General features: G+C 24.7%; 3 protein-coding genes across 3 annotated transcripts in view; 2 read left to right on the top strand and 1 right to left on the bottom strand.

Moving 5' to 3' along the window:
• Nucleotides 1-167: 167 nt before the first annotated feature.
• On the top strand, nt 168-14098 carry LOC126908437 (protein vav). Its single transcript, XM_050690493.1, has 18 exons — nt 168-547; nt 837-1012; nt 1234-1299; nt 1733-1868; nt 3661-3834; nt 3898-4101; nt 4778-4897; nt 4966-5082; nt 5211-5326; nt 6210-6258; nt 6936-7138; nt 7820-7937; nt 7997-8155; nt 12622-12677; nt 13037-13168; nt 13240-13389; nt 13454-13622; nt 13682-14098. The coding sequence occupies exons 1-18, from the start codon at nt 338-340 to the stop codon at nt 13730-13732; spliced, it is 2406 nt and encodes an 801-aa protein (XP_050546450.1). The 5' UTR covers nt 168-337; the 3' UTR covers nt 13733-14098.
• On the bottom strand, nt 13697-20325 carry LOC126908438 (torsin-1A). The gene is made up of 6 exons (XM_050690494.1): nt 19750-20325; nt 19286-19557; nt 17591-17736; nt 17206-17354; nt 16485-16629; nt 13697-13846 (listed from the first exon to the last, which is right to left on the bottom strand). Exons 1-6 carry the CDS (start codon nt 19967-19969, stop codon nt 13738-13740), a joined length of 1041 nt encoding a protein of 346 aa, XP_050546451.1. The 5' UTR covers nt 19970-20325; the 3' UTR covers nt 13697-13737.
• Nucleotides 20326-20555: 230 nt separating this feature from the next.
• Nucleotides 20556-27303, top strand: part of LOC126908435 (TATA-binding protein-associated factor 172) — a 22227-nt gene continuing 15479 nt past the window's right edge. Inside the window, exons 1-9 of the mRNA XM_050690492.1 lie at nt 20556-20694; nt 20755-20814; nt 21359-21421; nt 21642-21886; nt 21949-22089; nt 22780-22910; nt 23515-23706; nt 26473-26628; nt 26689-26824. Coding sequence (XP_050546449.1) covers nt 21411-21421; nt 21642-21886; nt 21949-22089; nt 22780-22910; nt 23515-23706; nt 26473-26628; nt 26689-26824 — 1012 coding nt within the window. The 5' untranslated portion in view covers nt 20556-20694; nt 20755-20814; nt 21359-21410. The remainder of the gene's footprint in view (nt 20695-20754; nt 20815-21358; nt 21422-21641; nt 21887-21948; nt 22090-22779; nt 22911-23514; nt 23707-26472; nt 26629-26688; nt 26825-27303) is intronic.

Raw genomic sequence — 27303 nt, 5'->3', positions numbered from 1 at the left:
ACAGTAGTGGCTGGTTACTACATACTACCACAATTCAGTGTAGCCACGATAATGGGTTGGTATTGATTTTTTCTAGTCTCATAATGTTTCATATAAGCTTACACTGTTATTTTATTAATATCAGACCGAATTGACTATCATTTTATGATTGAAAAAATAAACAAAGATCAACAAGTTGAGTATGATATCGCATATAGATTGTTGTGTTTACCTTGAGATAATTTATGTTATTATATTTTATATTATACTTATAAAGTTAGATTGAAAAACGTATTTATAATGTAATCATCTTTTAAATTGTTAATATTTCGGTCTCTTTGTGTACATTTTTTGAACAATGGCAAATGGTGGATGGAGAGATTGTGCAAATTGGCTTACTAGGTGTGGCGTTATAAGAACAGACCACAAAGTTAACTGGCCTGAATCTACTATTGATGACTTAGCATACACGCTTAAAGATGGAGTCATTTTATGTAATTTACTTAACATTCTAGAACCTGGATGTCTTGGATCTAAGGATATTAATCAAAAACCGCAAATGGTTCAAGTAGGTCTTTAATTAAATTAATTATAATAAATTTTATTGTAGCATCTTTAAATAATACAATTTTTCTAAATGATTTACAGTTTTTACAAACCTAATTTTTTAATTAAAGTTATTATATTTATTAAACAACTTACAAACTATAAATAGACAAAAATTTATATGTTGTGTCAGATGGTTTCATCAACTTAAACCTTTTTGAATTTATACTATTTCCTATTGTAGTTATTCTCCAATTTTAATATCATTTTTTCAAGCTAACATACTTTCTTATTTTTTTTTTGAATTTTAGTTTTTATGTTTAAGAAATATAAATACATTTCTTATGGTTTGCCAAGAAGTGTTTGGTATAAAAGAATATGATTTGTTTGATCCTATAGTTCTATTTGAGTTAACTGATTTGTTTAAAGTTATTAGAACATTATCAATTTTATCACAAACTCCAAAATTACAAAAATTGCATATTCGGTAAGTACTTAATAAATTATTAGCTTTATCAGTACAAATTTTTATTTTTGACCTATACTAATAGATATGTTTTATTGTTAAATTTATGTCTTTAATATATTAAATTTATATTAATATAAATAAATATAAAATTTATTGAATTAAAAAAAATTACTAAAATACATAAAAAATAAATTCAAATATATTTTACAACTTAATTAATTTTCTGTTTTAATTTTCAGGCCATTCATAGTTACAAAACCTCGAACTTTGTCTCAAGAAGATATATACAGAAACATAAACTCTTTGTAATTACATTTATTAAACCTATCTTATAGATTTTTTTTATTTAAAGTAAAAAATATTTTTTAAGAAATTGTCTTCTATATAATTATTAAAATAACATTTGGTAAGATTTTGGTATTATAATCAGATATGTTGATAGATTTTGATTGATATAATCCCAAAATGCTAATAATTATGAACCATACAATTAACAGTTAATTAACAAATTTTAATCTCTCAATGCACATTGTCAAATTTATTTTTTAGTTAAAAATTATTTCTACCATATTTACAAAAGCAAGTCTATGAGCTATTATAATTTTTATCTGTTTACTAAAACCATACAATTTATTTAATAGTAAATTATTTTTATGACTTAACTTGAATTTACTATTTGTAATTTTATAAATTAGATTATCATTTAATGCAACTGGACTAATAGTTTTTCATTTTTAGAGACTTAGTGTCATCTAGAAGTGCACTATTAGATTCTTTTCATGAAAATGAATATACAAGTTATGATACTCATGTGAGAAATGAAGAAATTTACCATGACCTTTGTGCAATAAATAATCGATCACCTATTGTTCAGGTAGTAATATTTGAAAAGTTTAAAATGTTCATGAACTATTTATACATTTTTATGGTAACAGAAGTTTTCAATAACTTTTTAATATTTCATATGTAACTAGTACTCACTATAAGAATTAGAGGTTGGAATTGTATTCTATTACATAATTTTTTTTGGTGAATCATAGATAAACGGGAATTTGAAATCTCAACAAGCTGTGAAATGTTTAATTATTTAATTTAGTAAAGTTTTTTATTTGTATTAGGAATATTTCATAATAAATGAATATTTTGCATAAAAAATAATATAAAAGAATACATTGACTAATTTGTTAGGATTTCAATATTTTTTGTTGTTGTCTAATAATTTATTATTTTAAAGAAGAATTTTTTAAGAAAACAAAGGTTATTTGTACAAAATAATTTAAATACTTAACAATATTTTCAAATTTATTTTATTTTATTAAAATTTACAGAATGATCCAAATTAGGTAAGACACTCATTTTCTCGGAAACTTTTAAGAATTTTATATTTTTGTAAGAGTAAGAATTATTAGGTTTAATATAATGGACAACAATATGTAGTTAAAACTTTTTTTTCATCCCTTCACTGTTATACCTCGACTATGTATTCTACCGTCATTTTATACTCACTCTTTAATTTAAAATTCTGTAACGTAAGAAGGCCAATCGTAAAGAAAAAAAATTAAAGAACAAAGTTATTTATATTTTTTTTATCATATTATCAAGTTAAAAATAGGGGTTTAAGAATGGATTTCCCATTTTAGGAGATTAAACTTAAGATTTTTTAATCCTGAAGGGATAAAAACAATTATTTGACTATATATTATTGTCCATTATATTAAACCTAATATTTGTTACTTTTACAAAAATATAAAATTCTCAAAAGTTTCCGAGAAAATGAATGTCTTACCTAATTTGGATCATTCTGAAAATTTTAATAAAATAAATTTGAAAATATTGTTAAGTATTTAAATTATGAATGTGTTAAAGCTTTAATGGATTGTCTTGTTGCTTGAAGTGCTTAAAGATGTATCTATGTTTACAGTTGAGTTCTGACGTTTCAGACTTATTGCAGAGTTTATCTTCAGAATAATGGTTGCTAGTCGGTGGCTGCAACTATACTGATATATAATCAGTATACTATACTATAATATAATAAATTACTTACTGTACTATAATCAACATAGTTGCAGCTACCAACTAGTAACCATCACACCAAAGATGGATTCTGCAATGAAACCGAAACGTCAAAACTCATCTGTAAACATGGATACATCCTTAAGTACTTAAAGCAAGTATTTAAATTATTTTATATAAATAACCTATGTTTTCTTAAAAAAATTCTTGTTATGTTATAAATTACAACAACAAAAAACATTGAAATCCTAACAAATTAGTCAATATATTCTCTTATATTTTTTTTTATGCAAAGTATTTATTTATCATGAAATATTCCTAATATAACAAGAATATTTTCAACTTTTTGAGAGAATATTAGTATCATATTTTGGCTAAAATATGGTTTTATTATTAACATAATAAAATCATATTTAACATTAAAATTTTTTATTTAATGAAACTATTGAATTATCATGATAACCTGTATAAATAAGCATGTAAAATTTGTGTTAAATGTTTCTTCTGCCTGGTAGTTTGGTTAATTACTATATAAAATAAAATTGTCAAAATTAATCTTAAACATAATTATTTAATGTAAAAGTAGTACTCAAACCTTCATGAAAAAATAATCAAATATAAAACAAAATTCTATTGTAAATACCTGTATTTAGGATCCTGTTGTTACACAACAATCTATTGAAAAACGTGACTATGTAATAAATGAGCTCGTAGAAACAGAAAAAAATTATGTTGATGTATTACAAACATTAATTAAATGCTTCATCAAACCTTTATCAAAAATAATGAAAGATAATGATTTCAGTGTAATATTTCAAGGAGTTAAAGTATGTATTATATAATTAATTTTTAAATTACTATTATGTTAATAAATAAATATATATTTTTAGGAATTATATGAAATACACAAAGAATTTCATCAAGATTTGATGAAAGCATGTTCTCAATTTAGTTCTTTAAGATTGTCAGATGTTTTTCTTAACTGGAAAGATAAATTTTTAGTATATGCAGATTATTGTGCTAATTTAACTACAGCACAAGATAGAATACAAGATCTTTGTAATCATAATGATCTTATTTATAGAGAAGTTAATGTATGTTTTTTAAACCATAACACTTAAATTTTCTAATATTTATAAAATTTTAGAAATTACTTTTTAGAAAACAGTTTTTTATTAATATTATTAAATTACGATGTGCCAGTATCAACAGTAGACAGATGGAAAATTAATGACCCTTCAATAATATTTTACCTTATTTATTTGTTTTATGATATATTATATATGTAACAATGTTACATTATAACATATATAGAGTGTTCAGTAAGTAATGAAACAAGTTTCTATTGTTCTCATTGTTTTTAACAATTTAGCTATTTCCTTACTTACTGAACAAACTATAATATATATATATACATAAAGTTTATATTTTAATGAAGTCATTGACTACTATTTTATTATCTATTTATGTGACCCACTAAATTGTTTGTTGATATCATTTAGTCTTAACACATTTTTACTTGATTAGACTTGTATTGTCATGGATGTATATATTGTATAATATTTAGATGAGTGTAGGGAATTAAAAATTTATTTCATGATAGTTTTGTAAAAAGAATATGTTATTAAATAACTAATTTAGTTAAAAAATGTAAAAGGGACTTAGTTTTATTTTTTTTTAAGAAGTTTAGCTTTAGAGGCTTAGGCGCCTCAAAAAATATACCTACTCATTGATGTATTAATATATTTTGTATTAAATATTCTATTAAAGCGTTGTCAAGAAGAAGCAAATAATGGAAAATTTAAACTACGAGATATATTATCAGTTCCCATGCAAAGAATTCTTAAATATCACTTATTGCTTGATAAATTAATACATGATACACCACAAGTAATTATACTTTAAGTAAAATTAATAATTCAATTTAAATTATTGTAATATATGTTTTATTATTTAAGTCTCATAAAGATTTACCGGGATTGGAATGGGCTAAAGAATGCATGATTGATGTAGCTCAGTATATTAATGAAGTAAAAAGAGACAGTGATACTTTACAAATTATGAATGATGTCCAGGTACCTAGTTTATGAACATATTTTTTTCATTAACAATTTAATAATCATAACTTATTTATGAAGTACATTTTTATAATATATTTATATTTCATAAATATCAAGCTAATTAAAATTATTAATTGTTTTAGAAAAGTATTGTGGATTGGGATGTTGTTGGTGTAACTCAATTAAAGAATTATGGACACTTAATTGCTGATGGTGAATTAAAAATAAAAGCTCATAACGACCAAAAGATAAAACCTCGGTAATTATTAGGACTATGCATTTTATTATTATTCTATATAACTGAAAGCTTCATATTTGTAGTTTTAGAATAATATTTTCAGTAGATAAAATTAATCTCATTAGAAGGTATTTTATGAATTTCATTCAAATATATACTATATTGCACATTATTTTAAGTAAAACATATTACAAGTTTTTAAATTATCTTTTCTATATACTTTTAGCTTTGATGTGTTTTTTTGTATGTTACCATTTATTCTCAGCTTTCATTAGACTGATTTTGATAAACAATATGTCAAAAGAAAAAAATTACACCCAAAAATTGAAAAAATTTCCTTCATTCCCCTAAATGGAGGAAATCTTCCAAAAAGTTAAAATTTTAAAAATCGATAATTTTTAACATTTATTCTTAATCTGTCATAACTTTTTTAAAAATAACCAAATCAATATAATTTTTTTTTATAGATACCTTAGGTATTTACCTATCATTTGATATATTTTTGTGAACATTTGACCCTTTACCAGCCCTTGAGGAGGGTTTCAAAATAACAACTTTTTCACAAAAAATTTACTTTTTCTACTTAACTTTTGAAAATGTTCCGGAAATACTGACACTTATATATATATATCTTAAATTAAAGCTTATGTAATATACTTTAATTTGAAAAAAAGAAAAAATTTGGCCCCTAGGCTTATCTTTATGATAAAAATGAGTACCGTATTGAAAAATATAGTATTTTTGTGAAAAAATTCTTGATTTTTTATTTTATTGAATGTTGTTTTTTCTATAGTGTTTTTATAATGCAATTGTTTGACTTATAAATCTTCTTAAACTAGAAGCTATAAAATAAATATTTTAGATATTATCATTTTAATACCTAAGTTTTATTAATTTGTTGTAGATATGTTTTTATTTTTGATAAAGTTGTATTGATGTGCAAATCAATAAGAGTAAGTTTTGATGTATTTTTTTTATTTATACATTTTAAGAAGTTGTTTAAAGTCTTAAATGCATGTTTTTTTATAGCTTTGATACATAGCCAACAAGTTATAATTTAAATTTAAATTTTTTTGTGCGTGTGTTTAATAGTATTCAGTATATTAATTTATTTTTGTCTCTGGAACGCCACTACCCCCACTTTTATTGTACTGATTTTGCACAACAATTGAATAAAAGAAATCAAATGTATCTAGTTGAAACCATTATCACTATATTATATATTTTGTAAAATTTCTCTCAATCCTTGTGTCCTAAAAAATATATTTTTCAAATAACAGTAGTCAATATTGATATTTTTAGTTTTCATTAACTATGATCTGCGGGAATGTAAAAATTATATCAAAATTTTTTTCTTTCAATTTTTTATAGTATTCTAAAAAAACCTAGCTTTTTTTAACATATCATATCTAATTAAAGATAATGCATTGTACTGGAGGGCTTAAAAATGTCTAAATTTGTTTTCATTTTAATTATAACTTAATTTTACTGTATTATTACTGTACTTTACTTTTTATTTTTAATTATAAAGTTACAATATTATATTTAACTGCTAATTTGTTACTGAAATATTTTAGCTTAACTTTTTTTGTACCTAAAAATAATAAAATAAATCACTGATTGATTTCAGAGTGATCAATATTCTTATAAGCAGTCAATTTTAATAGCACAATATAGGCTTGAAGATTGTAGCAGCCGAAAATTTTTATCTAGAGAAAGCCGCTGGTCTCATCAATTTTATATGGTTCATAAATCAGAAAGTATAGCATATACATTTTATGCTAGGTCTGAAGATCAAAAACTAAAATGGATGAAAGCTATAAAAGATGCAATGTAAGCAATTGCTATGTAATCTAAAATTAAAATGATTTATACAATTTACTTTCTAAGTATTTGTAGTTAAAATTTAATATGTGTATAATAAAAAGTGTGAATTCCATTTCCCACAAATTATTTGTTGTTGAATAATTACATAAAACCAAAAAACATGTGTATTATCAGTGGTGTAATTTCGAGTCAAATCTTGGAGGACGCAGGATCTAATAAATTATTTTTACTATGTTATGTGTATCTATATATAATTTGATTGTAGTCAGTAAATAACTCTAGTATAATTGACCACTGGGGTAGTAGCAGGTTAAGGCAATAAAGAAAAAATATTCTGTGTTGCTTTCTTAATTTTGTATAAATGGAGTATGCAAATACACCAGCAGTATGAGCTTAAAAAAATAGTAAGAACAAAATCATTTGAAAATTTGTTTTTTTTTTTATTATATTATCAAAATATAAGTAAAAGTTCCCATTAAAGAAAATTAAAGTTTAGATATTTTAATTTAAATGAGTGAAAAAAAAAATATTTTGCAACATATTCTTGTAGTATTTTTAATAAAACAATTTATTTCTTTGAAAACATTTGAAATTTTCAATAGTTTCCTAGAAAATGAGTGTCATATCCTTAATAAATCATCCTGTATAAAGTTTTACTATAAATATTATATATATATGTTTTTTTAGGGATAATGTAGAACCATCTGTGTGCAATTTAACTAGTCATAAATTTGTGATTCACTCTTTTAATACTCCTACAGTATGTTACCACTGCTCAAAATATTTAAAAGGCTGTATTTTTCAGGTATATTTTATACTAAAATATATTTATTTAGTAAATACATTAAACAAATATATTCTTAGGGGTATAAATGCGAGGAATGTTTCATTAGTGTACATAAATTATGTATACCAGAATCTGGAAGATGTGGTCTTATCAGTCCTCAGTCAATTGTGACACAAACTACTATGTTTTCCAACAGGTTTTCAGCGGATAGTACCATTTTTAATCAGCGTCATAGGGTGTGTATTATATAAATATTATAAAAAGAATTGCTGAAAATTTTTTTTATAAATTTCCTAATTAACTCTTTAATTTAATTGTGAACATGCATGATTGATATTTTAAGTTAAATTTAATAACTCTCTACTTAGTTCTTAGTTCTTTTTTTTAATTAAATATCGTTCTGTTCACTTAAAACACACTTCCAATAGTCCAAAAATGGGTTATTATTAAAAAATATAATATTAGTAACAAATATTGATACAAAACTCATTTGTATAAATGAAAATTTATAGTTACTTTGTAATAGTAGTTATATAATATTTAGATATTTATAAACTTAATTGAGAAATAAAGATATTAGGTACTTCAGGGAATCATTTTAACAGGCACATAGCCAGAAAATGTTTATTGGAGGGGCCAACAATTTTGGGCCCTTGTATCATTTTCCATAATTTGTTTCCCATGAAAAGCTTGTGGGGAGGCTCCCTCCACTCCTCCTTAGACAGTATCCTATTCTATGAATCTTACAAGTTCAAAATTTGTGTTTATTTTTAAAAAATTGGTGGATTAATCCAAAAATTACATGATCTGCTATTTCCTTATTAATATCCTGATTAAGATAAAGAATGAAAAAGGGATTACTAAAAAATATTATTTCTCATAAAAAAATTGTGCTGATCCATACATTTTTCAAAAAGTTATAACATTATAAGGTTAAAAATGTAAAATACAAAATCGAGAATTTTTACACAAAAATAGCATTTGGTAGCCATTTTCACCGTGAAGACAAAATAAAGTCCGAAATTTTTTTTAATAAAATAGTACATTACATTAGCTTTAATTTGAGATATAGATAAAAGTGTCAGACTTTCCGGAACATTTTAAAAATTTAAGTGGAAAAAGTTGTCATTTTAAATCCCCCCCGTTGGCAGGTAAAGGGTCAGATTTATAAAACAAATATATCAAATGAAAAGTAACGATATCATGCATCTATATAAAAAAGTTATGGCAATTTTAAGTAAAAAAAATTGAAAAAATTTCGAAAATTAGCGATTTTTAAATTTGTAATTTTTGGGGGATTTCCCCCATTTACGAGGAACGAGGGAAATTTTTTTCAATTTTTGAGAGTAATGTCTTCGACTAGATACGATTTGTGATCTTTTGATGTATCATTGAAAGAAATCGGTTCGGTGAGACTGAAAAAAAGTAGTAACAGACACAAAAAAAACACATCATAGTAAAACCAATACCTTCTCAGCTTTGCATCGAAGCTAATAAAATAATGATGTGAACATAATTGAGGTTGTGGTACAGTATTGACGTGGCATAGTTGGATCAAGTATAATGATATCTGACAGTAATTAAAATCACTATTAAAAAGAAAACGCTTCGATGCAAATCTTTAGATAGTGTTTAATTTTAAAAAATTGGTGTATTATTCCAATATGATCTGCTAGTTCCTTATTAATATCTTGATTAAGATAAAGTATGTCGAATAAAAAAGGGATTATTAATAAATATTATTTCTCATAAAAAAATTGTGTTGATCCATACACTTTTTCATAAGTTATAGCATTATAAAGTTAAAAACATAAATTATAAAATCGAGAATTTTCATACAGAAATAGCATTCGGTAGCCATTTTCACAGTGAAGACTAGTCCAGAGGTCAATTTTTTTTTTTTTTAATTAAAGTATATTACATTACCTTTAATTTAAGATATATATAAAAATGTCAGACCTTCCAGAACACTTTTAAAAATGAAGTTAAAAAAGTTAATTTTTTGTGAAAAAAATGTCATTTTAAATCCCCCCTGCGGGCAGATAAAGAGTCAAATTTACATAAAATAATATACCAAATGATAGGTAAAGACATTAGGCATCTATAAAAAAAAATTGTATTGATATGTCTATTTTTGAAAAAGTTACGGCAGTTTTTAGTAAAAAAAATTGAAAAAAATTTTGAAAATTAGCAATTTTTAAATTTGTAATTTTTTTGGAGATTTCCCCCATTTACGGGGAACGAGGGAAATTTTTTCAATTTTTGAGGGTAATGTCTTCGACTAGATACGATTTGTGATCTTTTGATGTATCATTGAAAGAAATCGGTTCGGTGAGACTGAGAAAAAGTAGTAACAGACACAAAAAAAACACATCATAGTAAAACCAATACCTTCTCAGCTTTGCATCGAAGCTAAAAGAAACAAATTAAAGGTAAGATTTATCAAATAAATTTTCATAGAGTATACTCTATTGAATTTTGTAATCAACTAGATTCTAATCAATGCAGATACTTCGTAGTTTGTTATCATTTGTTGGACCAGAGTTAAAAAAATTTACCTACAACCACGTTTGGAGTAATTGCTATTCCAACGTCTAGAACGTTATCTTTTTCAAATAACGTTTTCTATGAATATAAAAATGAAAATACAGCCATAATAATAACTGTATTACTCAATAGTAATCACAAATTAATAATAATTTCAATGTATATAAGGCCTAGCACGTTTTTGATAATTCGTAAAAATAATTGAATTTTAAATTTGGGGGGGCCGGCCCTGGGCCACATAAAATCTAAGGGGGGCCAGGCCCACCCTTGTCTATGTGCCTGCATTTTAAATGAAATTTTAAGAACTTATTATCGAAAAATCCATTTTTAGGCTTAGTGTTTTGTGTGGATGGAGACAATATAATAAATCTCATCTGAGAAAATTTAGTATTTATATTCTTTCCTAATATATATTTTTTTATAAATTCGGGCTTTACTTATTTTAGCTTTTGTACGAAGTTAAGAAGATATTAATCTTACTATGATGCGTTTTTTGTATGTGTCTGTCAAATTTTTCTCAGCTCTCTCCAGACCGATTTCTTTCAAAGATAAGTCACCAAAGGTTATTAATTGTATCTAGTTGAAGAAATTGCCTTTCAACATTTAAAAAAAAATTCCCTAGTTCACTGTAAATAGGGTAAATTATCAAAAAAATTACGATTTTTAAAATTGGTATATTTTGACATTTTGTTCATAAAACTTAACTTAACTTTTTCAACTTAAGATTTGAAATTGAACCAGAAATACTACAAACTTTAAACATATGTTATAATAAAGCTTATGTTGTATACTCTAAGTAAAAAAAAAATTTGTTCCGACGAGTGTAATTCTATGTAAACGGTCCAAAGTTAGACAAAAAATATTAATCATATGTAAAAATCATCTTTTTTTAAGTTTTTATTAGTTTTAATTCAAAGCTGAGAAGGTATTAATTTTACCATGATATGTTTATTTTTATTTTTTGTGTCTGTTACTACTTTTTTTTACTTAAATTTGTCATAACGTTTTGGAAAAAGGACGAATCACAATAACTTTTTTTTTATTAATACTTGAAGTATTTCCTTTTCTTTTGATGTATGTAATTTTTAAATGTGATTGTTGATAAAAACTGATGAAACGAAACTAATACCAAATCTTTTTTTCTTTTCAATATCTCATAATGCTCAAAAAACCCGACTTCATTAAAAACTTACACAAAGTCAAAGCAAATTTAATGTACTTGAAGATGGTAAATATCCAAAAACTTGATTTCTAGGAAATATTGGGCATTAAAGTCAAAAATCATACAATTTTCGGTAACAATTGCCTATTTTATAGTATTTTGCATAGAAACTCAACATCTACATTTTCATTCAAAACAAAATTAAATTATAGATTATTTAATATTCTATACAGAATGTAATTTTCGATGGTTATAATAAATCAATCTAATACCTATTTGAATAATGCTTGGACAAAATAAAATTTCAAGAGATAATAAGAGGGCGGCCTAGTCGACGGTTTACCAAATAGACAGTTTCTGTAGGTCGTAGTCACACAATCCCGAACAAGCAAGAACTACTCAGGTCACTACTGTAATCATTTGGGGATCAACTGTATTTTGTACTGACGGCACGATAGTGTAACGACCAAGTGTAATCGGTCCTACTCGTTACTTTGGACCGATTATAGGAGTACCGACCCATCACTAGCCAACAGTATAGTTACAATTACGAGTCTATTACAATCGCACCGAAAATGGACTCGACAACGAATCCGAAAAGTCTGCCTAAAACTGAAATACATGTCAGCTATATCACATTCATTTTTAATTTTATTAGCTAGTTAAAATTACATTAAAAAATATTGAATATCATTTCCATACTAACAAAAATTTATAAATTTAATTTTTATATTTTGTATTTATTCATTTATTATACTTATAAATCATAAAACTTGTGATTGGCATGTAAACAAGGAAGTAGGAGTTGATGTTGCCTATGGAATAAATTAACAATTCCTTCTAAAAATTAAATACTATATATATAGATTTGTATCAAAGTGTTTTTAAGATAGATATCTATACTTGTCTTAACTCTGCTACCTTCCCCCTTTGTGGGGTTGAGTTGAGTTTTTTTCTTAAATTTGTGTAATTAAATTGAAATTTCTGTTTTAGTCACCAGATTGGACACGCAATTGGTCTGATAGTGATATACTTACAGAACATCTTTGGTAGTATAAAATTATTATCCATATATTTATTTTACAAATTAATTTACATTCTATGAAAAATTCTTCATTTTAATGAATGTTACAAAAATATAACTTAACAATAATTATATATATATATACACAATAAAAATAATTATTTTTAATAAATTCAAAAATAAATAAAAATGAGCATAATATTTATATTGTACTATTTTATAATTTAAATAAACACAAATTATATAAATTTTTTTTATCATACACAAGTGTAGTGTTCAAAGTTTATATATTTTATTAAATCTCTTCTAGTAATAAATAAACCTAAAACATTATTATCATATTATAATTAACACTATAATAAATATTTGTGATTTATGGCTAAGGTTTGTGGGAGAAATGGATAGAGATCGGGCAACTAGTCTTCTCGAAGGTGAATCTGATGGAACATATTTAGTAAGAATAAGACCACAAGGGCCAACTAGACCTATAGAAACTGTCTATGCCTTAAGTCTCAAGTATATAATTATTAAAGATAAAAAATTTAATCTAATCTAAAACTTTATGTAACAATGTTTGTTAATAATAGATCCCACAATCATGTGAAACATATGAAGATATGTGAAAGGTTAGAAGATGGCATCAGTAGTTTTTACTTATCAGAAAAACGTTTTTTTCCTAACTTAGTTGAGTTGGTTAACTTTTATGAACGTAATAGCTTAAGTGAAAATTTTACAGGGTATGTATTAAATATTTTGTACTTATTTACATAAAATTGAATTATTAATTTTTTTCTTTATCAGGTTAGATATCAAATTAAGATGGCCTTTTTGTAGGCTACTAGCTATTGCAAAGTATAATTTTTCTCCAACAGAACCAAACCAGTTACCCCTCAAAGAAGGATGTACTTTAAAAATTTTAAGTAAAGAAGGTGATCAAAAAGGCTGGTGGAAAGGTCAAATAGGAGATAAAGTAAAAAATTATGGAATTTTAAATTATAACAATATAGTTAATGGTCTTACTCATTTCAGATTGGATTCTTTCCTAAAGTATATGTGCAAGAACTTTTGAGTTCATCATAATTGTATTAATCTTGGTTTACAACTTGGGTAACTTTTTGGCCAATTCTTTTGCAGCCCGAAAGAGAAAATAATCTCTCTGGCTCTGGGCCAAAAGTGATAATTTGCATAACTGTCCTTTAATGGAAATATTATTTATTAATTTGTTATCAATTATAAAATTTATTTGTACATTATTATGATAAATAAAAATTGTAATTTTTTTTTATAAATCTCTAAGATACTAGATTTAGGATACTCAAAATATAAATTATGTAAATAAATAATATACATCAAACCACTTAATTATTTTATATTGTAAATTAAATTTTTAATTTATTTTTTCTTATTAAAGGATTAGGCAGCAGCTTATTTACTAGTGGAATATAATTTGAATTGCAATTTTTTTTTTTTTAATAATTTATTTTATTTGCTTAAAAACTATTATTCTTATCATTTCTTGTAAAACATAAAACTTGAACTTTTGTATTTTTTAAAACAAAATTTTATTTTTTCTTAAATGAGAAATTTAAGTTTATAGTTTTAAGTAGAACAATCACTTAAAAAAGATTCACTAGTCAAAACATGATGTCTCAATTAATGTAAAAATAAAAAAAATTAAATTACAGATAAGAATATACCAGATTTTATCTTAGTCCTCTTTTTTTTATTATTCATATTCTTAATAAGTTCTATATAAATAAATAAATTATTCATAAATGTTAACTTGATTACTAGCAATTGTCAATAATTATTTAATTCAATATTTTTTTATTTAATTTAATGACATTTTATTCTTTTTAAATTAATTATTATTAAATTAAAAAATGTTAAAAATTGTCATTATCTGAAGCTTTATTTAAATTAATTACTTAATAGAGATATTTATTTATTTGTTATTAAATTAAACTATATACTCTATTATTTTTATTATGTATATAATTTTTATTACCTTTATTTCCAATTCAATAATAAATTTTAAGTAAATAATAAATAAATTATTAATAAGTGATATGTTTAAAGAATACAAGTTGATTCTAATTTGACAACAGTTTATACATGACTTCATAGGTATAAATTCAAGAAAAAATGTGACAAGGCATAATTTGTTTTTCACTCTAAGAAATTTTTTTTTTTTTAAATAACCAAAATTTGTTGCATCCTTTATAAAAAATTTTTTTAATTATATAAAAAGTAATAGTCGAGTAATAATCTTATAAAAACTAAAATTAAAAAAAAAAAAAATTTTTTTAATAATTTTCTTTAAAATTGTATTAAACTAACAGCATAGAGTACATATATATTGGTCTAAAATATTTGGGTTCTCCTTTTCTGCCACTAAATCTTATTAACAAAAAAAAAAAGAAAATATAACTTTGTCTTCTGCAATACCTCCACTAATAAAACCAACTCGCTTGACACAATACACAATGCTGGCATTCGAATATGCTAGGAGCATACAAATCAAGCCCTATAGTAAGTATATGTAATATATCTGGCATTCTCCCCCTTAAAATTATAAGAACAGGTAAGACATTAAAATATAGCGCTAAACTAAAAACTAATGATATACTTACTCATAGTTATACTAAAAAAACAATGGAAGAAAATAACATCAATACAGTTGGATTGATCCCTGGGGTATTTAGAATATTCCTAGCATTGTCAAATATATTAGATATCAACTATGAACTACACTACTTGCCCAAACTTTCAACCTCTAAAATAATTTACAATATCAAATTTATAGAACTTATGAACAATTACCAAAACTGGAACAAATTATACACAGATGCATCTAAGATGGAAGAAAGAGTAGGATTGTCTATGGTACTTGAAAACTCCTATAAGACCTATAATTTACCAAAAAATTGTTCATATACACAGCTGAAACATATACTGAAGGCACTTGAATATAATCAAGAAAGCAAAATCGGAGACTCAATTATTTTAACCCAATTCTCTTAGAGCACTTACCAGCATAGAAAATACATTTAACTCAAACTTTCTGGTCAATTTAATACAAAACACAGTCCACTCAATACACCACAAAGGTATATTTATAAAAATGATATAGGTACCAGTACACTCATTAATCCAAGGAAATAAAAAGGCAGACATACTATCAAAGGAAACTGCAAAAGCTAACAATATAGCAATAACACCTTTATGCACTATCCAAGACATCAAATCAACCATTAATATAAAATGTCTACTTTTATGGCAACAAAAATGGATAACCACTGAAACTAAACTATACAAAATAACACTAAACAACTAAAAATGGCCATATTTCAACATACCACGCAAACACCAAGTCATTATTGATAAGCTTGGACTTGGACACACACACCTAACTCATGGATATTTAATGAACAGTACTCCACTAATATGCGATATTTTTGGAGTCACTAACTCTGTCAAACATATTATCAAAAGTAAGAACATCAAAGAGAGGCATATGGAAACCCCACCATCTCTCCCAATCTCTCAAACATGACCTTAACTCTGTACGAAAGATGACAAAATTATTCAAGGTTACCGGACTATTTGACTTAATATAAAATCTGTATAACTTACGCCAATGGCATTTGTTGCTGCGACCTTTACTTTAATATAATAAAAAAATAATATATTTTAACAAAAAATCAAATATCCCAAGTGTTATACTTAATTGATTATTGTATTCCATTAAAATTATTTTTTTATATTATAGATAGACATTTAGTTTTTTAATATTTAAAATTTGTACAGAAATGTTTATTAAAATTCTTACTCTATTATTTCTGCAGAAGATGTTACATTCAAATTTCTTAATTCTGTTTCTATACATTGAATAACATGTGATTTCTCAAGAGGTAAAAATGGAACATAATGGTCAATGATATGAGAATCTATGATATCACTTTTTTTTAAACCACCTGTAAAACGTAAATGTTATAAAATTTAAAACTATACATATTTTGTAACTTCATTTAGTATAAATTTTTTATCTATGACTATATTGATTAACTTTTGTTTTCCAGAGAAATATAAGCTCATAAATAATGATATATAATTTTAACCAGGGAATAGAACAGAGATCGTTATTTGGTTATTTTGCAATTTTTATTATATCTATTAAATTAGTTGTCCGATATTGTAACTTTTTTAAATATTTGTTTTGGAAATTATAACAAAAACTAAAAATATAAAGACATTGATTGTGCTTAACTTCAATTAAATTTAGAATTTGACTTTATAAAATTTAAGAATTAAAAAAAAGTCAGTTTTTAATCATTATAAAGTAAAATCCAAGGACTCAAAATAAATTTGGTTTACAACAATACTTCCAAAGAGTACAATTCATACATTTTTTAATTATTTTAAATTTAAAAAGAAAACTAGTTAATTTCAGTACAATCTACAACCATACAATCTATTTTATCAATACTTCTCTTTAATAAAAATAAATAACCTACATTACATAATAATAATAGTTATGATAAATAACTAACTTTGTTCATTAAAGACTGATATTTGCAATACAGAATCAAAATGTTCAACATTCATTTGTTCTCTAGTGTACCCTTTTTTCCAAAGCTGCAAATATCGGTCCAATATTACGTCTTCTCCTGTATTAGTTAAAAATATAAAAATTGAATTCCTATAAAAATCAGTAGTTAATTACATTAAAAGTTTTTAAATTAAGTTTTTGATAAAAAAAAATTAAGCATTTATACATTTATTGACTACTAAAGATAATATAATTTAAAGAATAAAGAAATAATACAATAAAAGAAAAAACTTTTTACTCAAAAAAGTCTAAAATTACCAAATTTTCTTTTTAATAACACTGATAATAATGGCATATATTTATTGAATAAAACTAGAAATAGTTACCTCGAATCCAACGTTGAAACATTATTTTCAAAGATTGGTATTAATATATCTAATATACCATGAGGTATTTTTGTAATTTCATCAAAAACAAATATATTAGTAGGACAAATTTTTATGTCAGAATATACCTTATTGAATAATGTTTCCTAAAAAATATATGTAAATTATAAAAAATAACTACAATAAAAAAGTAAAATAAAGTAGTTTAGTAAAAAGGAGTTAACACATTTTTTAGATTAGTATTCATTGATATCTGACATTGACCAAAATTACTTTCTAAAAACACTTTGATGCGTATTTAAATCACATTTAAAAAAATGTAATGTATTTATCAAAAAGTACATGATTTTTTACTTAAGAGATTGACTATTTATTGAGGATAAGTCACAGGAGAGTTTTTCTTTTTTTAATTATATAAAACACAAAACAAGATTCAATTTGAAATAATTTAAAATGATTAAAGCATTCCACTACTATGCAAAATATTACAAAATCAATTAATTGTACCAAAAGTTACATAATTTTTGACTTCAATGAAAATAACTCCTGGAAATTGAGATTTCAAATAGTTTTTCTTTTTTATCTTAAACCAAATTATATTGTCTTTAATTAGGTCTGAAAATTTAGAGAACTTAGAATATTGATCACTCTGAAATTAATCAGTAATTTATTTTATTATTTTTAGGTACATAAAAAGTTTGGCTAGAAGCCAGAAGTTGGCCATAGTGACCATGCCACAGGAGTTGGCGAAGAAAATACTTGAGAAGGGACGACTTTGTGTTGGTTATGTTTCATGCAGGATTAAACAGTGGATTGATAAGAAGCGATGTTTCCGGTGCATGGCCTTTGGCCATGACTCAAAGGAGTGCTCTGGACCGGACCGCACTGACTGCTGCCGGGCATGTGGACAGGGAGGACATGTGGCCAAGGAATGTAAGGAGCCGGAGGACACGAGGAAGGCATTTGGAGTCCTGCTGAGACGGGAAGAAACGGAGAGGCTGCACCGAATAGCTGGAGCAGGTAGAAGTTTGGAGGTGAGCAGCGGAGTGCCATCGTCCTCACTGCAATCATGATGGAGTCCATTAGGTTCTTGCAGGGTAACATGAACCACTGCAGGGAGGCGATGGATTTGCTGCGGCAGCAAATCCGTGAAGAGTGCATAGACGTGGTNACTTAAATATAATATTGTAACTTTATAATTACAAATAAAAAGTGAAGTACAGTAATAATACAGTAAAATTAAGTTATAATTAAAATTAAAACAAATGTACATTGTAATAACTAGATATGTAAGTTTATATAAAAGGTAGGTTTATTTAGAATATTATAAAAAATTGAAATGAAAATAATTTTGATAGAATTTTTAATCCCCACAAAACACAAAACATTAACTACTGTTTTATAAAAATATTTTTTTTAAGATACAAGGGTTGAAAATTTTTTCAAAATTATGGTGCTAATGACTTCAACTAGATACATTTGTATTCTTTTAAATCAGTCCACGCACTCTTTAAAAAATTTCTTTAAATGCATATAAAAAAAAAATACATCAAAACTTACTCTTATTAATTATCAAATTTATCAAAAATTTACAGAACAAAAAGAAAATGGCAAAGTAAATCAATAGCTTCTCAGTAACATATCAAATCTTAAATTAAATACTTTTTTAACTATAATAAAATAATATTAAGTTACCTGGTACTCTTCATATTTTAATGAATTTGTAAATGATGATCGTCCATTAATTATATGATATTGTAATTTTTTAGACTTCTCTGTTGTAAAAATATGATTTGCAATTAAATGTGTAACAAAATTTTTTCCAACTCCTGTCCAGCCATGAAAACTCATAACTAATGGTTTTCTATTCTTCTCACTACGCTGAGAGTTACCTTTAAGTGCTGATAAAATAATATTTGAAGCAATATGTTGACCAAAAAAGTGTTTGTCCAAGTCATTTTTTAAACCTAAATTACAATTTATATATATACAAAAAAATTTAAGACGTAATATATGCTATATAGTTTTCAAAAGGTAATAAAACAGGTAGATTACAATAAATAATGATAATAGAAAACTGTCTTTACTTACTTAACTACATATATATTATAAACTAAATATTTGAGTAACTGAAGAAAAAATATTAAATAAAATATTACCATTCAAGTCAATTCTTTCTCTACAGCTAGAAAACGATAAAATTTCTGAAAATCTAAAATTCTGTATTGATGTAGTGTAGTTAAATTTTTTTAAATATAATCCTCCTATAAAAGCTCCAACTACAATAGTTCCTGTTAATGGATCTATTAAACTATGAGTAGAATTAATCAACATTAAATGATAAATAAATAATGGACAATATTTTATTATGTAAAGCATTTTAATACAGGTATTTTTTCTGTATAAGAGATCATGTAATACATATATGCATCAACATTTTCAAAAAAAATGATAAGTATTTCAATAAAATATTAATTTAAATTTAGAAAAGTGCTTTATTATCATCCTATCAATATTAATTAGCTTATGATTCAATATGAACTAGTGTAATAATTCAAAATTGAAAATTAAATTTGCCACTCAATGAGAAACACGCATGTAGATAATGCCGTTACTTCATCTCATGGTAACATGCCGATACCATAGATATGAAATTAGTATCAACTCTAAATGTATATTTTGATAACGGAAGAAAACATTTTAAATGTATGTTAATTTGAGGTAATGTGTTACCGATTTATATATACTATTCAGCAGTTAACAAATACTAGCTATGTAATTTTTCTAAAATTTTAGTTTAAAGTTAACTGATCTAAAACTTTTCAAGTAAATTTGGCTAAGAACCAAATTTAGTTTATTCTTAATAAAATCCATTTTCATGATAAACAAAAAATATTTTACTTAAGCTTCTAATTTTCAAAGAGAAAGGTAAAAGTCTGTTGGTTTATAACCTGTAAAATGTAAGCTTATCTTAATCAGCTGATTCTATCTTGTCAAACTCGTCTATTCAAGATCGTTCTGTCGTTAAAGCGGCGTTCCCTACTCGAATGGCCGCCAGTATAAATGTGACTTCCAACCTTGAAACATGGCGCTCGCTGCCACAAGTATTTTTTTTTGTTTTTGTGATGAATTTGCAATTACTCGATTGTATCTTTTTTTGGAAGGTCGCAATATTGGAGCACACGTTGACTGGATGCGCAGTTTTACAATATAGAAACAATTTGGTAATGAAATGTGGTCTTGAATTATTTTTATCGACACAAAGATTCCAAAACCAATTGATTTCTATATAATTATTTATATTTCATATCATGTCAAAATGTACTTCAAAAATTTTCATTTTCACCATTGAAGATTGTTATCTCCTCCAAACAATGGATTATTATCTTAGTATTTATTTTTAAACTACCATTCTTTTTCTCTGTGTTTGTCTATAGTAAAACAAATAGATAAATCGAATTTCTGTATTAGATTAACATTTATATATTTTTTTTATAACCTGGTCTTCAATTAAATAGGTTTTTTATTACCTTGTAATTAAAGCTGTAAATGACTTAAATACATTTTATATTAATGTTATTTTACCCTAAACAGCCTCTATTCCAACATTACATAAAAAATTAAAATAATAGTTAATTTAATTGTAAAAAAAATTATATTTATTAATCAATTTTTAAATTTATATAAAAAAATATTATCTACTTTTATAATTGCTATAAAACGATTTTAAACAATTTTAATAATGTATGTTTTTTTGTGAACATCTAGTAACTGAAGCCAAGAAGTTACGTCAATTACATGAAAACTTGAAATAAATAATATGACAACAAGGTAATTTATTATTTAAACAAGGCTTTCTTTATTAATGTGATTCAAAACAGATCAGTTTAAGTATAATTGATCTATATAAATTTACAATGAAGCTCATATTTCATTTTTAAAAGTTGATTAGTAGATTATTTCTCTTTTTTAAAGAAAAATGTATTAAAATATTAAATATTCATAAAAATACTGCGAGTATTCAATAATAAATAAATTTATAATGTTTTAGGCTAGATAGACTTTTTGTTTTGTTGGATTCTGCTAGCAGTTCAGTAACCAGAAAAACAGCTGCTAATCAACTAGGACAAGTTATAAGGTTTCATCCTCATGAACTGAAACCGTTATTGGAACGTATTTCTACTTATCTATATAGTTCATCTTGGGATACTAGAATTGCTGCTTCTCAAGCTATTGAAGCAGTTATTAAACAAATTCCTCAATGGTGTCCCTGTGGTTTACTATCAGTTAAATCTGGTAAGCTGGACAAATTATTCAAGTCGAAGTATCTTAAAATAACAATTGCATTTATTTTTTAGAATACAATGATTTAGAAGTAGATGAAAAAGAAAATGATAAATTGACGTTTATTTCTTTTGATTTAGCTACTCTTATGACAAGTTCTACATTAACAAATTTTCAAGACATAGAACAAGATATTCCTAATACTTATGAAAATAGTATGTTTAAAAATTGATTAAGAAATATATTTATAATTTCAATTAGCCTAAAAATTAAAACTAATTATGTTTAACAAAATATTTCATTAAACAGTACGCTGTTTATATATACCATTGTTATAATTTGATCAGTTCTGAATTTTTGTATTTATAAATATTATCCGAATATATGTGCATTTATAAATTATAGAAATGAATGTTGAAAAAAGACCAAAAAAGAGATGGAGGGAGGGATATAATTAAATGCGATATCAGGACAGCTGTTGTGAGTGTAGATGATGTTGGTGATTGTGTCAAGTGGAAGTTTAGGATAAGGGTGGCCAACCCCAAGTAGTTAGAATTAAGGCATGGAAAAAGAACAAGAAAGAAGATATATATGCATTTATAAATTTTTGTTTAGAAATTTTAAAAGAACCTAAGTTTATAAAAAATTGTAATTGGAATATACATTAACATGGAAATATTTTTTGTTTTAAGAAGAAATATACCTCCCTAATCCTTTAACACTATAATTCCTGTTAGAATACATTACTAAGTTTTCAAACTTATTAATACACATTTTTACGGCTGGTAATGTATTTGAAATAACTTTAAAAAATTTATAAATGCATATAAATTCAGACTTTATAATATTTATGACTTATAATTTTCATGATTTCAAAAAAACTAACAATGTATTAAAAACTTTAGATTCTTTAATTCAAGATCAACAAAAAATAATTAACAAAACTCTAGGGCTAGATATAATTGGATCAAATATTATTACACCAGATGATATAATAGTAACTCCTTCCACTGAAGTATCTACAAATAATTTAAAAGTATGTATTTAAAAACATAATTTATATTACACTGATTGTTTGATAACTTATTATTATTTTACACAACTTTATAATTTATTGTGTTACCAAGTCTGTAGAACACAATTATTATTTATATTACATGGCCTTGTTAAATACTTAAACAATGAGTGTTATAATTTTAAGTTTTAATGACGTTTTAAAGATATAAATAAGGGGAATAGATAACCTAAGTACAAAAATAATTTTATAGTAAAGATGCAATTTTTTATTAGTAAAAGAACAAGTTATTTATAACTTGCCTTCAGACACATTTTTAGTTAAACCTTTAATGTATTCATGTATTTTAGGTAGTTAATATTTAGTTGATGCATAAAAAAGTAAAGTGTAGTGTAGTGACAAAAAAAAAAAATATCTAAATACTAATGTTTTTTAAAAAAATATAGTTAATTATACACTCAAATTTATCTGTTAAGAAAAAAATGTGAAATTTGTCACATACTGTTTTAAAAGTTTTTACAATTTATGGTAAAATTTTAATAAATAGTAATAAAAATATTATATTTATACACAAATTTTTGATACATTATGACAAAATTACACAACTTGTGTGTATCTATTTCAGAGACAGTTGAGTGAAGTCATTAAATCAGATTATGAAATAGATAAAAATTCTAGAAAAATTAATCAAGAATGTAAAAAAGCTCGTCAAAATGATCAAGTCAGTAACAAGCTATACGGATCAACTTCATTAGAAGTTAACAATAGTGGAAACATAGGTTCCTGTAAAAAAATAAAATTAGATTATAATGAAGAGGTAAATTATTATTTAAAAACCCCAATCAGGCACAGTGGGAACTAATGTAGATGATATCTGATTATGGTTAAAAACACTATAACACAAAATGCTTTGATACAAATCTGTAGATTTGTAGATCTGTGTTTAATTTTTAAAAGAAATTATTGTATTATTCCAATAGTAACATGTACTACTCTTTCTTTATTTATATCCTGATTACAAGTTTTATGATTTATAAGTATAATATACTCATTATGATAATTAAATTTAGTATTAAAATTTTTATGGAGAAATTATAAGTTGTAAAGTTGTTGTATACAGTGTGATTAGTATAATATTAGCCAATCAATTACTATTAATATAATAATATAATTATTATTTTAAAATAAATCGAATGAATAAGAGTAATGAATAAGGCTATTAAAAAAATCACTTTGCATTTCGTTATTTCAATTTCTCATAAGTCATCGGTAGCCATAATATTTTTTTTTTTTTTGGAATGGGCGGTCCCTTTCTTTTTAATATACATATTTTAACATTAAAAGCTGTAAAAATACTCCATGAAAATATTTATATTTAGCCTTTAAATCAATTTTTTTTTTTTTTTGTAAAAGGGGTTAAAAGATGTAATTATCACCCTTCCTTCCAAAAAGACTATACTGTTTGACCTAAAATGTTGACAAATTAATTTAAAGAAATAAAAATTAAAAATAGAAAAACATAACAAAACATAAAATGGTAATTTTATGAATAAATTGAAATAACATTTTTTGTTAGAGAAAGTTCTAGAGCCATTGGGACAAATTTATTTTTAACTTATAGTAAATAGCATAAGCTTTAATTTAACATATAATTAAAATTTAGAGTTCAGGAATATTTTCAAAAATTAAGTTGAATAATTTCTACTTTTATAAATATGTTTAAAGTTTTGAACCCTCCCTTTATAAGTGGAATTGATCTAAATTTAAAAAATATATATTGGATGAAAAGAATATGCATGAAGTACTTCTAAAAAAATTGTATTAATCCATATATTTTTCAAAAAGTGGTAGCAATTTAAAATTGGAATTGTACAAGATGTGTTCAAAAAATATTTGGAAATTTCGTTTTTGAAAAAAAAATTTATTTGTTCGTCTACATTAATGTTATCTGCTTCAAAAAAGTCTTAATTAGATATTAAGCACTTGTGCCAACACTTTCCAAACACTTCTCAACACGATCTTTAGAATAGCAATCAGCTCATTTAGTGATGCGCTTTTAATGTCATCTATGCTTGTAAAACGACGGCCCTTTAAGATTCTCTTTATTTTTGGAAATAGAAAAAAATCATACGGAACCATTTCTGGCAAATATGGAGGCTGGGGCAACATTACAGTATTGTTTTTTGCCAAAAATTTACGAACAAGCAATGAAATGTGAGCAGGTACATTATCATGGTACAAAAGCCATGAATTGTTTTACCACAAATCCAGGTACTTTTTTCAGATTGCTACACACAAATGGCGTTGAACTTGTAGGTAATACTCCTTATTGACCGTTTGATCTCGTGACAAGAATTCATTGTTAAATAGTGATTGTTCATAACCATTTCTTTCACTTTTTTCACGTTTTCATAGTTTGTTGATGTTCTCGGCTGTTCATCTTCAACATCTTCACGGCCATCTTAGACATGCTTATACCATTCATAAACCCTTGTTTTACTCATGAAAGACTAGACATAGGCTTTAGGTACACTGTATTTCATTTTTTACGAAAAATTTAATATAAATCCTTTGATCCATTTTTGTTAATAAACAAAAATCGCCAAGCTCATAAGAACACGGCTTACCTTAGTAGATGCCTCTGACAAAGTAAAAAATGAATCCAGCTGAAAATTTTATTATACTTTAGGGACATTTGTACCAACATTATGAAAAAAATTTTTTGACAATCAGATTCTCTGATCACACAAAATTAAAAAATGTCTGTTATTTTCTGAACACACCTCATAAAATATTATATTTGACACCATAAATAACTTGTTTTTTAACTTATACTATGTAACATAAGCTCTAATTTAACATATATTTGAAGCTCTATGTATTTCCGTAACATTTTAAAAAGAATAGTTAAAAAAGTCAACTTTTCATGCAAAAACAACTATTATTAATTCTCCCCTGAACAAGTAAAGGTTAAGATTTTCAAAAAAAATATATTTAATAAAAGAGGAATACTTCAGGGAATTATTTAAAAAAAGTTGTTTGATTTGTTCATTTTTCAAAAAAAATATGACAATTTTAAATAAAAATGTTAAAATTTACCAGTTTTAAAAATCTTAATTTCTTTTGTGAAATTCCCCATTTACAGAGAAAAAGTGATTTTTTTTCAATTTTTAAGGGCAATGTCTTCAATTAGATACAAATAGTGATCTTTTGAAGTATCATTATAAAAAATTGGTCCTGTGAGACCTGAGAAAAAGTGGAAACAGACACAATAAAAAAAATATAGTAAAATTAATATCATCACAACTTTGCATCAAAGCTAAAATAATTTGAAATATTCAAATAATATGTAACCGTACATTTTATTTTTTTTTTACAAATAACAATTAAATGTATAGTAAAAATGACTTGATTTTGATTTAAGTAATAGTCAGTTCTTTATTAAGTTATAATAATTATAATTATTGCTTAATATTCATTAATAAATAATAGTAATTTAAAAGATAGAAGTTTTGCTAAAATTTAATTATCTTAGAAAACCTATTTTTTAAAAAATAATTATATTTTAAAATTTTTTTCATAGAATAATTGGCCATTTGAAGAATTTGTAAAACCACTACTTAAAAATTTATTTAGTACAAAATGGGAAGTTCGCCATGGTGCTGCTACTGCCTTAAGAGAAGTTGTTAAACATCATGGCCGTGGAGCTGGAAAATATGCTAACCAACCTAGTGATCAAGTACTAAATTTTATTTATGGATAATATTTCTATATCTTTAATTAATTTTTTTTTGTCTAGATGGAAATTTCTCATCAATCTTGGTTAGAAGATGTAAGTTTAAGGCTATTATGTGTTTTAGCACTAGATCATTTTGGAGATTTTCTAGGTGATCAAGTTGTAGCACCAGTGAGAGAAACTTGTGCTCAAGCTCTAGGTATTTGATACATTTTTTTTAATTTATACCAAATTAATAAGATTAGTATCAACTAGAATATTATTAAAGCTAGTAAAACGCTAATTTTCTGCATAAACCCAATATAAATTTATATTGATGTATATGTTTTTAAGAAATATGATAAGCAAGGCATTTTAGCCAAAAATAATCCCTTGTATCATAAAAGTATTTAATAAAGTTTTTTAACTTTGATGCAAAGCAGAGTAGGTATTAATTTTACTATTATATTTTTATTTTTATTTTATTTTTGTGTGTCTGTGGCCACTTTTTCTCAACTCTCACTGAATTAATTTTACCGAAAAATACATTAAAAGATCAAAAATAGTATCTAGTTAAAGAAATTACTTGTTTTAAAATAAATGAATCAAACATTTTTTTTTTAGCTTCGATGCGAAGCTGAGAAGGTATTGGTTTTACTAAGATGTGTTTATTATTTTTTTTTTTTTTTTTTTTTTTTT

The sequence above is a fragment of the Daktulosphaira vitifoliae genome, unplaced genomic scaffold (genome assembly GCF_025091365.1).
Source record: "Daktulosphaira vitifoliae isolate Bord-2020 unplaced genomic scaffold, ASM2509136v1 Scaffold_5, whole genome shotgun sequence".
NCBI classification, from domain to species: Eukaryota; Metazoa; Arthropoda; class Insecta; order Hemiptera; family Phylloxeridae; genus Daktulosphaira; species Daktulosphaira vitifoliae.
This window is presented reverse-complemented; position numbering and strand designations above follow the sequence as displayed.

Bases quoted from the DNA above. Each gene is read 5' to 3' on its own strand.
- LOC126908437 (XM_050690493.1), top strand. From the start codon at position 338: ATGGCAAATGGTGGATGGAGAGATTGTGCAAATTGGCTTACTAGGTGT. The intron at 8,156-12,621 runs GTGTGTATTATA...TTTCTGTTTTAG, and splicing joins TTTTTAATCAGCGTCATAGG to TCACCAGATTGGACACGCAA. The intron at 13,169-13,239 runs GTATATAATTAT...TGTTAATAATAG, and splicing joins GTCTATGCCTTAAGTCTCAA to ATCCCACAATCATGTGAAAC.
- LOC126908438 (XM_050690494.1), bottom strand. From the start codon at position 19,969: ATGCTTTACATAATAAAATATTGTCCATTATTTATTTATCATTTAATG. The intron at 17,737-19,285 runs GTAACTTAATAT...TATATTTTTTAG, and splicing joins TAAAATATGAAGAGTACCAG to GAAACATTATTCAATAAGGT. The intron at 16,630-17,205 runs GTTAGTTATTTA...TACGTTTTACAG, and splicing joins ATCAGTCTTTAATGAACAAA to GTGGTTTAAAAAAAAGTGAT.